Raw genomic sequence first — 12,091 nt, 5'->3', positions numbered from 1 at the left:
AACAGCCAAGGGCACACGGACCCTGGGTGTGCAAACACGAGGGCGACTTCGCACTATGGACGTGACAAGAGAAAACTAAACTCTGCACCTGGATAATGACCCTTAAAAGGAATTGGGTTTTTTCCCCATGGAAAATGCCTACGGCCAGAGAGCCAAGAGAAACTGAAGACGTTTTAAGCTATCTCAGTTTTGCCACCATTCTCCTTCCCATCCTAAAAAGCAAACCACTAGTTCAGTCCCTACACTGGACATAATTTACATGTATCCAAGTGAAGAAAAACACCATCTGGCCATGTAAATCAAACACAAAAGGAGGAAAAAGTCACCTTTTAAAAGCCTGGCCAAGGAAACACAAATAAAGAAACTAAAGTTAGTGCAAACCAATTCTTGGAGTTGGACAGTAGGCAACATTAGCTGGACACCCCGTTTCTCATAAATTATTTCTCAGCTCTGTTAAAATGATTAGATGGCTGTTCAACATCTTTATATGCAAGAACTGTATAGACATGACCACGTATGAGCTGCTTTTCAGTACCAAAATGGCCAAAGTGTAACACTGTACGTGAATGCTCTACTACTTGTACAGGAGCTTTGTCCTTTACAATTAACCTTCCAAAGTGAGGGGAGTAGGTAGAACTCTCCAGACCTCCTCAGATCAGTCATCTCAAAATTTGCTCCTGGCTGTAGTTAACACCACTTACTTCAAGGAAATAAATTAAAATCTCCTCGTGTTCACCTTGCTGGTTTTGAGATGACTTATACAGGATGGAAAAATACCCTATCCTGTTGCACTGTCTGAAGCAGAGGGCTGGTGTTGCAACCACCGCTGGCACTCTTGGGAGGAACAGGTGGGTAAGTGATAAGCAAAGAGATCAAATGCTCCCATCCTCATTCTCATCATGTTCCACATCTGAAGACTTACTAGAGGGATGAAGGCTGGAGTAACTACTTTGTCAAAATGACACCGTTCTGGCTCCGCTCCTTCAGCTCCCCTGTCCCTCCTCTTGAGCACGTAGCTAAGCTGGGCTCGGGGTACCAGAATTTCATCCAGTTAGTTTTCTCCAAGTACAGGACACCATACAAATATAGAGGAAAAAATGATGTGTGATAAACTTGTAGGGTTTCAAACCAGGCATATTTAGCCAGAGCGAGCTTAGGCTTTTACCTGGTTATTTCTCCCATAGCAAATCAGTCTTCTGGAAGGTGCCCTAAACCAGCAGCAGCCATTTCTGTCTTTAGGCAGCAGGAGCCTATTTGCTTCGGCTAAAACATGGTATTTTTGAATGATACTAAATAAACATGGTCTTCTGCCACAAACTCTAGCGTAACAATAATAAAAGTCTTGAATGAAAAAGAAAATATAGAAAGTGAAACTATAAGGAACACAGTCCCCTGGGTCCCTGGGCCCAGCTCACCGTTGAAGTTGACGCTGCGGATGTACTTGAGCAGCTTTTTGCCGCCTGCGTGCTCCATGTCGGGGCAGACGCCGGCGTAGTCGGCACAGAGATCCTTGTTCATGTGGTGCAGCGCGTGGGCCATGGCGTACACAGCGTCGATCACAAACTGCACCTTCCCCTCCTGCTCATAGTGAGAGTCTTTGCCAATTCTCTCCTGTCCTGCACGGTAAAAACACACACATGTATAGACACACACAGAGAAGGACAGTGAGGAACAGTATACAATAAAACATTCTATAATCAAACATTCTAATAAAACATACTAATTTAAACAAAACCAAGACTACTCCTTGATAGTAAAATCATCAACACTACTTCTTGCAAGTTGTTCTACCATAATCCAGGGAAACAAACTCTACCACAATCACTAACTTGAAACTCTTAACCTACAGGGACCACCTTAGAGAGAGAAAACACTGACTCTGTATGTTCCCAAAGTATGTCTTTGAAAGAAGCAAGCACTGAAAATAAAGCACAGCCGGTATTTTCAAGTCTGATGTTTTGTTCTGCTGCAAATCCCAGTCTCCCATGGAAAGACAGAGCCAGACTGAGGGAAGAACGACTCAGTTCAGAGCTGCAGCCGAACGGTTGCTGCAGAAAACGGAGCGAACCCGCCTGCTTGTACCAGCACCTCGCGAAGCTCCGTCTGTCCACGTTAACCAGGCACCCCCTTCCCAGCCTGCAGGGACCGAAACATCCCTCAAAAATCCACTGATCGCCTTTAAAAGATTTGAGCAGGCAAGAACTTAAGGAATCCAAATGCTTTATGTCATCCCAAGTGCACCGGTGGAAAGCAATGCTTGGAAAGCAGTGTTTGGAAAGCAATGTTTTGAAGTCAGTCCTTGATCGCCCCAAGACCCAGAGTGTCAGAACCTCCAGACCCTCTTACCCCATGTACAACCCGGTAACATGACTGTAAAACCAGGCAATAGGGTGGATTTCTTGCTTTTATGGTTGCGTGAACAGATAACTGGATGCCTCTGCAACAAAGCAGCAAACCAAAGCAAATTTTCAGAGCTTGAAGCAAAGCACAACAGCTTGAGAATCAGCAATCTTTGATTTTTTTTTACTCCCCCCCCCAAATTGTCCACTAACTTCTTATTTTACCCTGCCCAAGTAACACCTGCAGGATTCAATCTGTCCAGCTGCAAAATGTGTGATTGTACTTACCTATCTCACCAGGGTTTCGCAAAATGTAATTACTGCTTGTGAAGTGTTGCGAGCCGCATTGATGAAAGCGGCAGAAGTGCAATCTATTATTTTCCAAGGGTGGTAACACCATGTGCCACTTGTCCCACCTGTGTCATCACACGTCCCGGTCACCCTTCTGCAGGACCTGCAGCTCTGGGTGCTGCCAGGACCTCCAAGAAACCGGCCCTCAGAGTCTCTTCAAATATTTCAGAGACTTTCAATCAAAGTAAACGCTTGGATGAAGGATACAAGTGGGGAAGATTCCTTTGTTAACATCCTTTCAGCTCACAAGAGAGGCAGAATCCCAAACAACCCTTCTTTTTTCCTTCGAGTGGAGAGGCAGCAGACCAGAATTACAAATAAGCACAGAGAGATCGCCACCTTTTTACAGAAATTCTGCAAGCATAAAGAATGTCTAAATATGTCCACAGGAGAGATCTGCTCAAAGATAAGCAAAGATAAAATCCCCCTGTAGGAACATCTTTAATTATCTACACTTTCCCTCCTTTTTTGGTTCCCTCTATAATTACCAAACTGCACCACTGTCATCTGTTACACTCAGTCTGCATATTACATGTGAGAGACCCTCTACAAAAGTGCCTCGAATTGAAATCTCAGCTACATTGAAAACATTGGAATCCTGCAAATAATTCAGCAGGGTAAGAGAACTTCCAGACTGTGAAGATCCACTCCCTGCCCTTTTCATTACTTCACTCCCCTCTCACTGATTACAGATCTTATTACATTTCCAGGCCCTGACAAGGAAAATGCTTTTAAGTGGTTTCAGCTCAGCTCCATAACCAAATTAGCAATGCAAGAGCAATGCGCGCCAAGGGAAGGGAGCCTGGGGTTGAAACGCTGCACACAAACAATACTGATTAGGCATATTAAGTTCCAGAAGCACAGTTGGCCAAATGCACAGCAGAAAGAAAACCTTTAGCAGGGAAGAAGCTGTGAAAGGAACCTGAGTGAAATCCATTTAAAAAAACCCCAAGACCAATGTTAACAGTGTCCAAGAATGAAGATTTGAAAAGCTTATTAGGATTTCCAGTAACAAGAACACTTTACTCTACTGAAAACAGCCACTTAGTTGTGCAGTAAACACCAAGAATTTCTGTACAGTAACGTCCAGATATGGAGTCAAATGTAACCGTCCCCCCCGAATGCATGAATTTACACAACTAGAACAAGAGTGTTCTACCCTTCGTATAAACACAGGTTCAGTTACCAAGCAGAGGGGAAACTTCAGCTCCATTTGCACTGCGACGTGCGTATCTCTGTTGTTCTCACATCATGTCCCTGTTTTTTACAGGTTGCCTTTCTTTTTTGAAACTTCGCCATCTTCGGAAGCCACAAACCAACATTCTTTTCTGCAGCGATGGAGTAGCTGCCACCCCAGACACACGCACCGCACACTAAGTGATTTCAAGAGAACGCACTTTCGTTCCACGGATTTGAAATGGAGTGCCTTGGGATGTCAGGAGAAGGATGAAACACAAAGGCAATTTATTGACATCAGCATTTTTTTTCCCAAAAGATCTATTTGAAGGTGATGACAAATAATTTAACCTCACTTCCTACTGGAGTCTCAAGTGCTCATCACGATTCCTAAGAGACTGAGCAGCCAAGGCTCTCGCTCCAGGCAAAGCTTCGCTAGAGAAAAATACTGCAACAGAGAAAGGAAAACCAGCCCTAAGCCCAGAGTATTGAGGTTATATAGAGAAAGAAGAGCTGCTGTACAGCCTCCTTCAGAAGACACAGCAATGAAATGCAAGTTGAAGGAGCCTGGTTGCGCTGTCTGCATCTCCATGGTGGCCACACTTGACACCTCCCTGGATGGAAAGGGAGATGAAAACATCATTTTCACATTACATTTTCTCAACATCTCCCCTTCAGCTGATTTTTCTGGACTCATTGATCATCACATAATGTAGGGGATATGTTATGATGTATAAATAGTGTTGCAAGGAAAATGTTTATGGCATGTAATTCATACAGACAGACATCAAAATCCCACTTCATTGGTGCTTACATTAGATGAATTCAGACACTGGTTCAGTTTCTGAAGGATTAAACACATTTTCAGAGGAACTTACATAATAGTACTGCTGAGAAGCCGGTGATAGTCATCATTAACAAGAGATTTAATTTAAAGATTGCAGAATGCTCACAGTACCAAAGAAGCAGCTATTATTTGTACAAGTTAGAATTCAGCAGCTGGTTAAGTGCTAACTGAAAAACATATACTCTTCATCCATCCCCAGCAGGTTTAGCATCATTAGAAACCTGATGCCTGGGAGCAAAGAGACATCCCGGATGCAACAGCTACAATGATTAGTCTGTAAGTGGGTAAGTGCCCATATACTCTGTTCCATAACAACACGAACCTTCTCCCGCTCCACACAGAGCTCAGCCTGAGCAGTGGCGAGGGTGCAACCACAACACACCAGAAACACACAGACCCATCTTTAACCAACACGTACATCCATCCAGGGCTCTCCAAAACAAGATCAAAGAGTCACTCGTGATACAGACACCGCTGCACATGCAGGAGGCGTAAAGGCTGGAGGCTTCTCCAAACAGGCTCTTTATTTGAAAGTAGCTGACTACGAGGGCTGGAGAGAAAACTAACAATATGCTGGAGTAAATATGGTAATTTAAACAAGCAGACTGTGATAATCAGGCTTCTTTGCAATATAATCCATGTATTGTCACTTTACAAAGAAATATAAGATCCAATAACACAGCTTTGCAGTTGCAGTTGTCTACCCAGCCCATCCCAACTCAGATCTCATTAGAGACAAAAGCCTTCATCTCCTGACCATCAACCCAATCCTCATGGATTTGCATGGGGAAAGCAGATGAACCTTCACGTTGCCACTGCGGAACACAGAAGAACATCCTTCTGTGCCAGGTAAAATTTTGGCTTTTCTTCTTGAGTTGCTACCCCCCTGAGCCACAGTCAGGCACCCGCACCGGTGGGTGTCAGAGACAGCCGCACAGGCACCCGCACCGGTGGGTGTCAGAGACAGCCGCGCGGGGTGACGCGGTGACACCAGCACCCGCACAGCCCGCGTGTGATCAGCTTCAACTGCTCCTCATCAGCCAACGTCTCCAACCGCACTTTGGAAACCAGGCTCTCACGATGCCTTACAATGTGTTCCTCACCCAGGAGAGCAAAAACCCCAAATATATATCCCTGTACTCTAATGGGTCCTTACTCATGAGCATTAAAGTGAAAAACAAAAGGAGCATCGTGTAGCAGAAAGTCCTACTGAAAATTTGTCATTCCATACCAGAAATAACAATTTACACAAGGATAAGAATAATTACGACTATAATAATAATGCAGTTTACAGAAAGCCTTGATGCAATGAGCTTTGTGAAGCTACATCCACTTTTACCTGTCAGATAATGATCTTTTTCTCACTTACACTGATTTAACCCACTGTACCAGTTTCTGCTCTCAGGTGTGTATGTGTATATGAGAACAGATTGCAGATTAGAAAACTGATCTGGTTTTCTTACCCGCGATGTTTTCTGTGCATTCAACATCCCTGTTAAAACATATGCAATAGGTCTCATCACTATTCCAATGCTGAAGTGCTACAGTCACAAAAATTCAGCGCCAGGCTACAAGACACTGATGTAAATCAGACACTTCACAGCTTTCTGGTACTGATGTGCTAATGAAGAAAGTTTCCCACAGCAATAATTGCCAGTGAAGCTGGTGATCAAGCACACGTGCATAAGCAACACTTCTTGAAGACTGCGGGGCCTGAACTGCAGCTTGCTTGGTATTTGAGCACTTGGGTAAAAACACAGTTTGCAACAGAGGAATATGTACGTAAACAGCAAGACAACCCATCTGAATAACGGGGCTTTGTTAGCAAATCACCTTGGCAATTCAGAAATACAAAGGACTCCAATAAATGCATTTCTGAAAGATAATAGAGTTTAGAAATTCATAAAACTAGTTTACCTTAAGAATAAACTCTTCAAGGCTGGTCTAATGTTGGCTCTTTTAGCAATTTCAGGTATATATATTTTGAAGTACTTCAACACTAAATAAGATTAACTTTTCAAGTGAAAGCATAGATGTCATTAAGCTACAATGCATACTCGGACAATTCGATATTATATGGGAAATATTTTGTTTGGAACGAGTGGCACACAGCCAGCCAGTTTGCGAGCTAGAGCATAACATGGTTGCTTGCTCCTAAACTTGTGCATGCCCCGTTCTTCGGAAGAAAAGTTGGCCTTTCTTTCTCCTGTGTGTTAGCATTGGCGTGTTTAGGCAGACTGGAGACTGTTGAAGTATTTACAAAACAAGATGCCGTGCAATCAAGAAAAAGAACAGAGAACTGAAAGCCTGGGTTTCGAATTTAGGCCAGACTGGCTAACCATGTACGCTCACCTAAGGCTCAGTGTCCCTGGGCTACGGCTGTAGCAGAGAAGTTAGAGAAGCCACCCAAAGGTGAGCTGGGCTTGGTAAAACCCAGTTTATTGGAGAGTACACTGTTTCATTCTGAGAAGTGCCTGGTGTTTTGTTGCCCCTTTAAACGCTGACATGCGAGAGGGAGCCTGTAACCAAGACCATGGACAACTTGCAAGAAAATCACCATCAGAAAGAGAAGAAAAAGCAGAATTTGTCAATGGAAACACGCTACGAAAATACAGCTCAGCCACTCAGTAGCAAGGAAACTTTGTCAGTGTCCTGAGAAACAGGGACGAGAGGCAGGTGACACCAGCAACACAGGGAAACCACCGCCCAGACCACAGCATGGAATTGAGAAGATAAATTTCAAGCCTGGTCTGCCTTTTCACCTTATTCATAGGTTGGAGGGCACGCAAAAGAAGATAAATGGTAGTCTTGACCCTTTCTGCACTGAAATACTATAGACCTTCGCACACATTAACACACATTTCAAACCTTGGAGCCTGGAGAGAAAACCCAGAGTGCGATCTCTAGAACCAGAAACAACCAAAAGCGGGTTTGCTCCTGCCCGTGTCATCAATCACACGCCACCGAATCCCAGGCAAAAATCCACCCGAGTCGCGGGCGTGTGAATCCTGGGCCAGCGGCAGCTGGGAGAGGGATCCCAGCTCGGTGTTTGACCCAAAGAAAATCATTGTACAATTTGTATATGGGATTCAGGACAGCCAGCCTTGCCTTAGGGATTTCTGCACATCAGCACCTTGACTAACCACTGCTTAGGACTAGATTACAGCTTAAGATAGCTACTTAGGCAGGGCTTCTTAAAGACAATGACAGCAGGCATTAGGAAAAGGACTTGGTCAGATAGAAAGATCTAGTATCGTTGGCCAAGATTTGGGAAAACTAACAAAAAACAAGAACCAAAAAACCCCACAAGCAACCAAAACACCCCCACCACTACACAAAAACCAAACAAAACCCAAACTACAAGAAAAAAAAATTGCCTTTTTAAAAAACTCGTAAAGAGAGAGGGAGGGAGCAACAAAGCCTGGGCCTCCATGGGCTTGGCTGCTCAACCGCGGAGCTCACGAGGCAGCCAACTTGTCTTTGTGTTGCACACAGAGATAATAAGGTTCCCCCCGGGTTCCGAAGCACAGCTGCAGAAAAACAGCATCTCCACACGCAGAAAATTGGTGGGTAAGTGAAGCGCTTGGCCCCGCGCAGCCTGGGAAAGGCTGTTCGAGGGACGCTCACGTTGAGCACACCTGCAACAAGAGACACACGGGTTCTCAAGCTGCAGATTCTTGCACAACAGAAAAACAAATTGTGGATGGTTTGGATCCTCCACAACCTGCTTTTTGTGAGGAATCGTTGATATTTGCTGCAGGACCCAGACGTGGCGGTATCCACAAGCCTTGTGATGGGAAGAGCTGATGGTGCAGCCTGGACCCCCAGGCAGTTTTCTGATGGAGCTTCGGTGTCATCCCTCAATCACCTGTATCAACCTGCAGCGCCAGCCCCGAGCAGCACCAGGGACGGAGCATCTTCTGCGCCCACAGCCCTGGCAGCAGAATCAGCCCAAACCCAGCCCCTCTTCCCCACGCGGTTCATGTGGCCCCGTGAGCAGTGAAGGTCTCACACCCGAGTCCAACAGACGTTCACCCCCATGGACACCGCAAAGCTGTTCTCAGAAGTGAATCACGCACACCATGGCTCCTGGCGTTTGTTAAAAAAATGCTTTAGATATTGGCCATCTGCCATACGCCACTTGAAACATCTCAGACAACTTATTTTTCCCTGAGATGAGGAATTTTGATAGTTATTTTGAAAACTCGTTTTCTTTCCATAATAAATTGCACTTTGCTAATCCATTAACGCACTAGATGACTTTTTGTAGTCCAATTATAAATAAAATTCTTATATCCTCAGGTTCTGCTATTTGCCACATCTTTTGGTTCTCATTGTTTTTCCTTCCCTAACATATGGCTTCGTAGCACAAGCCATCTTGACTGCTGGTGAAAAAAAGACAAGATATTGCTATTGTATTAGCTCCCTTATCCTCAAACAAACAAACGCAACAAACCCCAAACTAAACAACAACCAAAAACCCCCAACCCAGCTGCTGGTACAATTTTAAGCCAAACCACAGATAATTAAGTGGTTTGCCACAATTACCTGGGCTGTCTTCCCCCACACCATGAAACGCAGGGCAGTGCCACACGTGGGCTGAGACACCAAATCCTGGCTATCCAGACTTGGGCTTCCAGCATTTTGGGTACATGATATATTTCTCAGACACTATTTATTTTGAGCAAACCAAGACCAAGGTCCCTTTGAGGCATTTTTTCTTGTTCCACTTTAAATTCCAGACACAACTGTCTCTCTTTTAGGAACCCTTTGGCTGAATTTCTGTCGCTTCATCTTGCAGGATCTCTCTCCCGGCGTTTTCTTTAGAGCAAGTCACCGCCTGCGCCGCCGCCGGGGCTGCGCCTCCAGACTCATTACACTCGCAGATAATTAGAAAAGCTCTCCGAGTAATCTACATCCTGATAAATGACATCCAAGGTGACATCACCCTTAGATCACTTCATTAAGTCTCCTGGAGTGTAAAGCTATCTGAATTAAAAGCTATGTTTAATAAGTGAAAACGGTCAAGTGTTGCGATCCCCTTTTGAGGCAGTAACGAGGCGGGTGCTCTGGTCCAGCAGACCCCTCGCTGGGCTCCAAATAGTCGCGTTTCTCCTTGGCAGACACCCCTTCCTGCCGCAGGACAGCGTGGGTGCTCCCGAGGGAGCGGGAATATCCCAAACCCACCCCGAGATGTTGCTGTTCGCCGCCTGTTCGATATCCAGCACTGCATATCTGATTTCAGTAATCACTTCAAAACTTATGAACAACCTGGTTCATGACAATACCTACACACACAAAAAAAATCCTTGTTTTATGATCTGTTAATTCTAAATCTCATGGAACTGGTGATATTACTACGACGTGTTTTTGTAAAGCCAGCTGAAGATATTTCCCCGCGCAATTTCTGCTCCTGTGGTGCGGGTGGAGCCCTCGGCACGGCTCCGTTGCAGAGCCACAGCTGTGAACCCCAGCGCCGGTCTCTTCTGCAAAGACCGTCCTTTTCTTCTGTTAATCCTACCCTAGAAAAGCACATTTTTAGCATAATGCATAGTACCGCAAACTACTCTTTCCCAAAATATTCATACATTAACCCGGTGTGGCCTGTTATGACTGAAGGGAACGCGTCTAATATTCCTTAATGTAAGCAGCAAGAAGTAAAACAACGACATTTCTAACCCTGATGCTTGTAACCATTATGCCGTTTCAGTGGTTATATTAGATTCCCCATATAATTTATGAAGTCTGCTCATAATCCAGCTGGAGCATCCCCGGGGGGCGGAGGCAGCAGCCGCGGGGCCTGGGCAAGAGGCAGCACCCGAATGCAGCGATCCCCTTTGCAGAAGGGACGGGGCCCTCTCTGCCCTGGCGAAAGCAAAAGGGTCTCGGCTGTTCCCGCGGTACATGTATGTCCTGCCTGGACAGGGCCCCGTCCCCAGAAACGACCTGCAGGACGATACGGTGCCCTTGGCAGCAGTGCAGCTCCGTGCCCTGAACCGCGCCACGATAAGCGCTAGAAACAGCATTAGGAATTGCAGTAACATGTTGTATCGACTCTTGTCTAGAAATAGGGTGGGGTGGGCTAAATGTATTTTCATTTTCTCGTTCTGCATCTTACGCATCCCGATTAGAGAAAGTTTTTCATGTTTAAATAAATATAAATGACATTAATGTAGTTCTGCATAGAGAAACATCTCAGCATGTTGCAATATGGAGCTGCCTACAGGGTGCTGCTCGGAGCTGCTCCTCTCCCCCATCACCAACACCACCCGCACCGAGCGCACGGTGCAAACCTCCCGTTTGGAGCAGGAGCCTCCCCGCCGGGCTCGGAGCACAGTTACCGTCAGGAACCCGGGGCCTGCGGGCCAGCACCTCGCTGCATTGCAAGTTACCCATCACATCTTAAAATAATGGTGATGATAATTCAAAATATTATTACGTCTGTGAGATGTTACGACTCTCACACCAGCAATATAATTCAAAGCTAATGCTTTTTCTGGTGCGCAATTTACCTCTGGTTTGCAGAGGAGGGAAGGAAGATGTCAGGGCATGTCATTTGGTACGGTAACGAGCTATAATGCGGCATTTCGGTTCGATAGGGTAAGTTAGCCAGCAAAAACAAATGTTTCTGCTCAATCTATGTGGAGGGAAGGCAGAACATCATTTTTACCTTCGCATCAGAGAGCATAGGCCCTGAGCAACTGATAAAATAATGGCATCAACAATAAGGGTGATAAAACACTTTTAGAAATTATCCTAAAGATCTTTCAGTAATTTTTAGTCAAATTCCAGCCTTTGGGGAGATTCCAAATGCCAAATTTAACAGCAGCGCATTCCCAGCGGGAACTGCGCTGTTTCCAGGCACAACACTCCTACTCCATCCAAGAATTGAAACCAAAAGCAGATGATGTGAAATATGGAAAGTTTTCATCAATTTTCAATCAAAGTAAAAACACATCCTCCTATGAACGACTTTCCTTTGATCAAAACTCAAGGCAATTATTCAACATAACACATTTAAACTGCTGCTGTGAAAAATTAAGGAGCGGGAAGGGAAGGCGGGGGGAGGCGAGGGGCACACGGGGGTGTTGGTTTACCAGGAGACATTAGATGTTCTGGGTGAAGCTTTTCCATGGCATTTTAAATGCTGAGCAAATGCTGCAACCTCACATGACCAAGGTTCACGCCACACACACAGTCTCACCAGTTTGAGGGCAGAACCTGCATTTCTGAGTTTTCGAAATACAAGTACCCTCAATCTCCTGTCTTAATTCAGCACAAGGTCATTAAACCAGCAATTCTGGTAGCACTGGCTCAGGTGTGTCTGACTCCAAGAACACATCTCTCCCATCGTTTCCTTTCAAAGCAAACGCTTCAA

At 45.2% G+C, this 12,091-nt stretch overlaps 1 protein-coding gene across 2 annotated transcripts in view; it reads right to left on the bottom strand.

Moving 5' to 3' along the window:
* Positions 1-12,091, bottom strand: part of GRM7 (glutamate metabotropic receptor 7) — a gene marked incomplete at its 3' end in the record, with an annotated part of 243,052 nt that overhangs the window by 77,078 nt on the left and 153,883 nt on the right. For both annotated transcript variants that reach the window (XM_082060405.1, XM_082060404.1), the window contains exon 6: positions 1,416-1,616. In XM_082060405.1, coding sequence (XP_081916531.1) covers positions 1,416-1,616 — 201 coding nt within the window. The remainder of the gene's footprint in view (positions 1-1,415; positions 1,617-12,091) is intronic.

The sequence above is a fragment of the Streptopelia decaocto genome (assembly GCF_964273445.1).
Source record: "Streptopelia decaocto genome assembly, chromosome: 8".
NCBI lineage: Eukaryota > Metazoa > Chordata > Aves > Columbiformes > Columbidae > Streptopelia > Streptopelia decaocto.
This window is presented reverse-complemented; position numbering and strand designations above follow the sequence as displayed.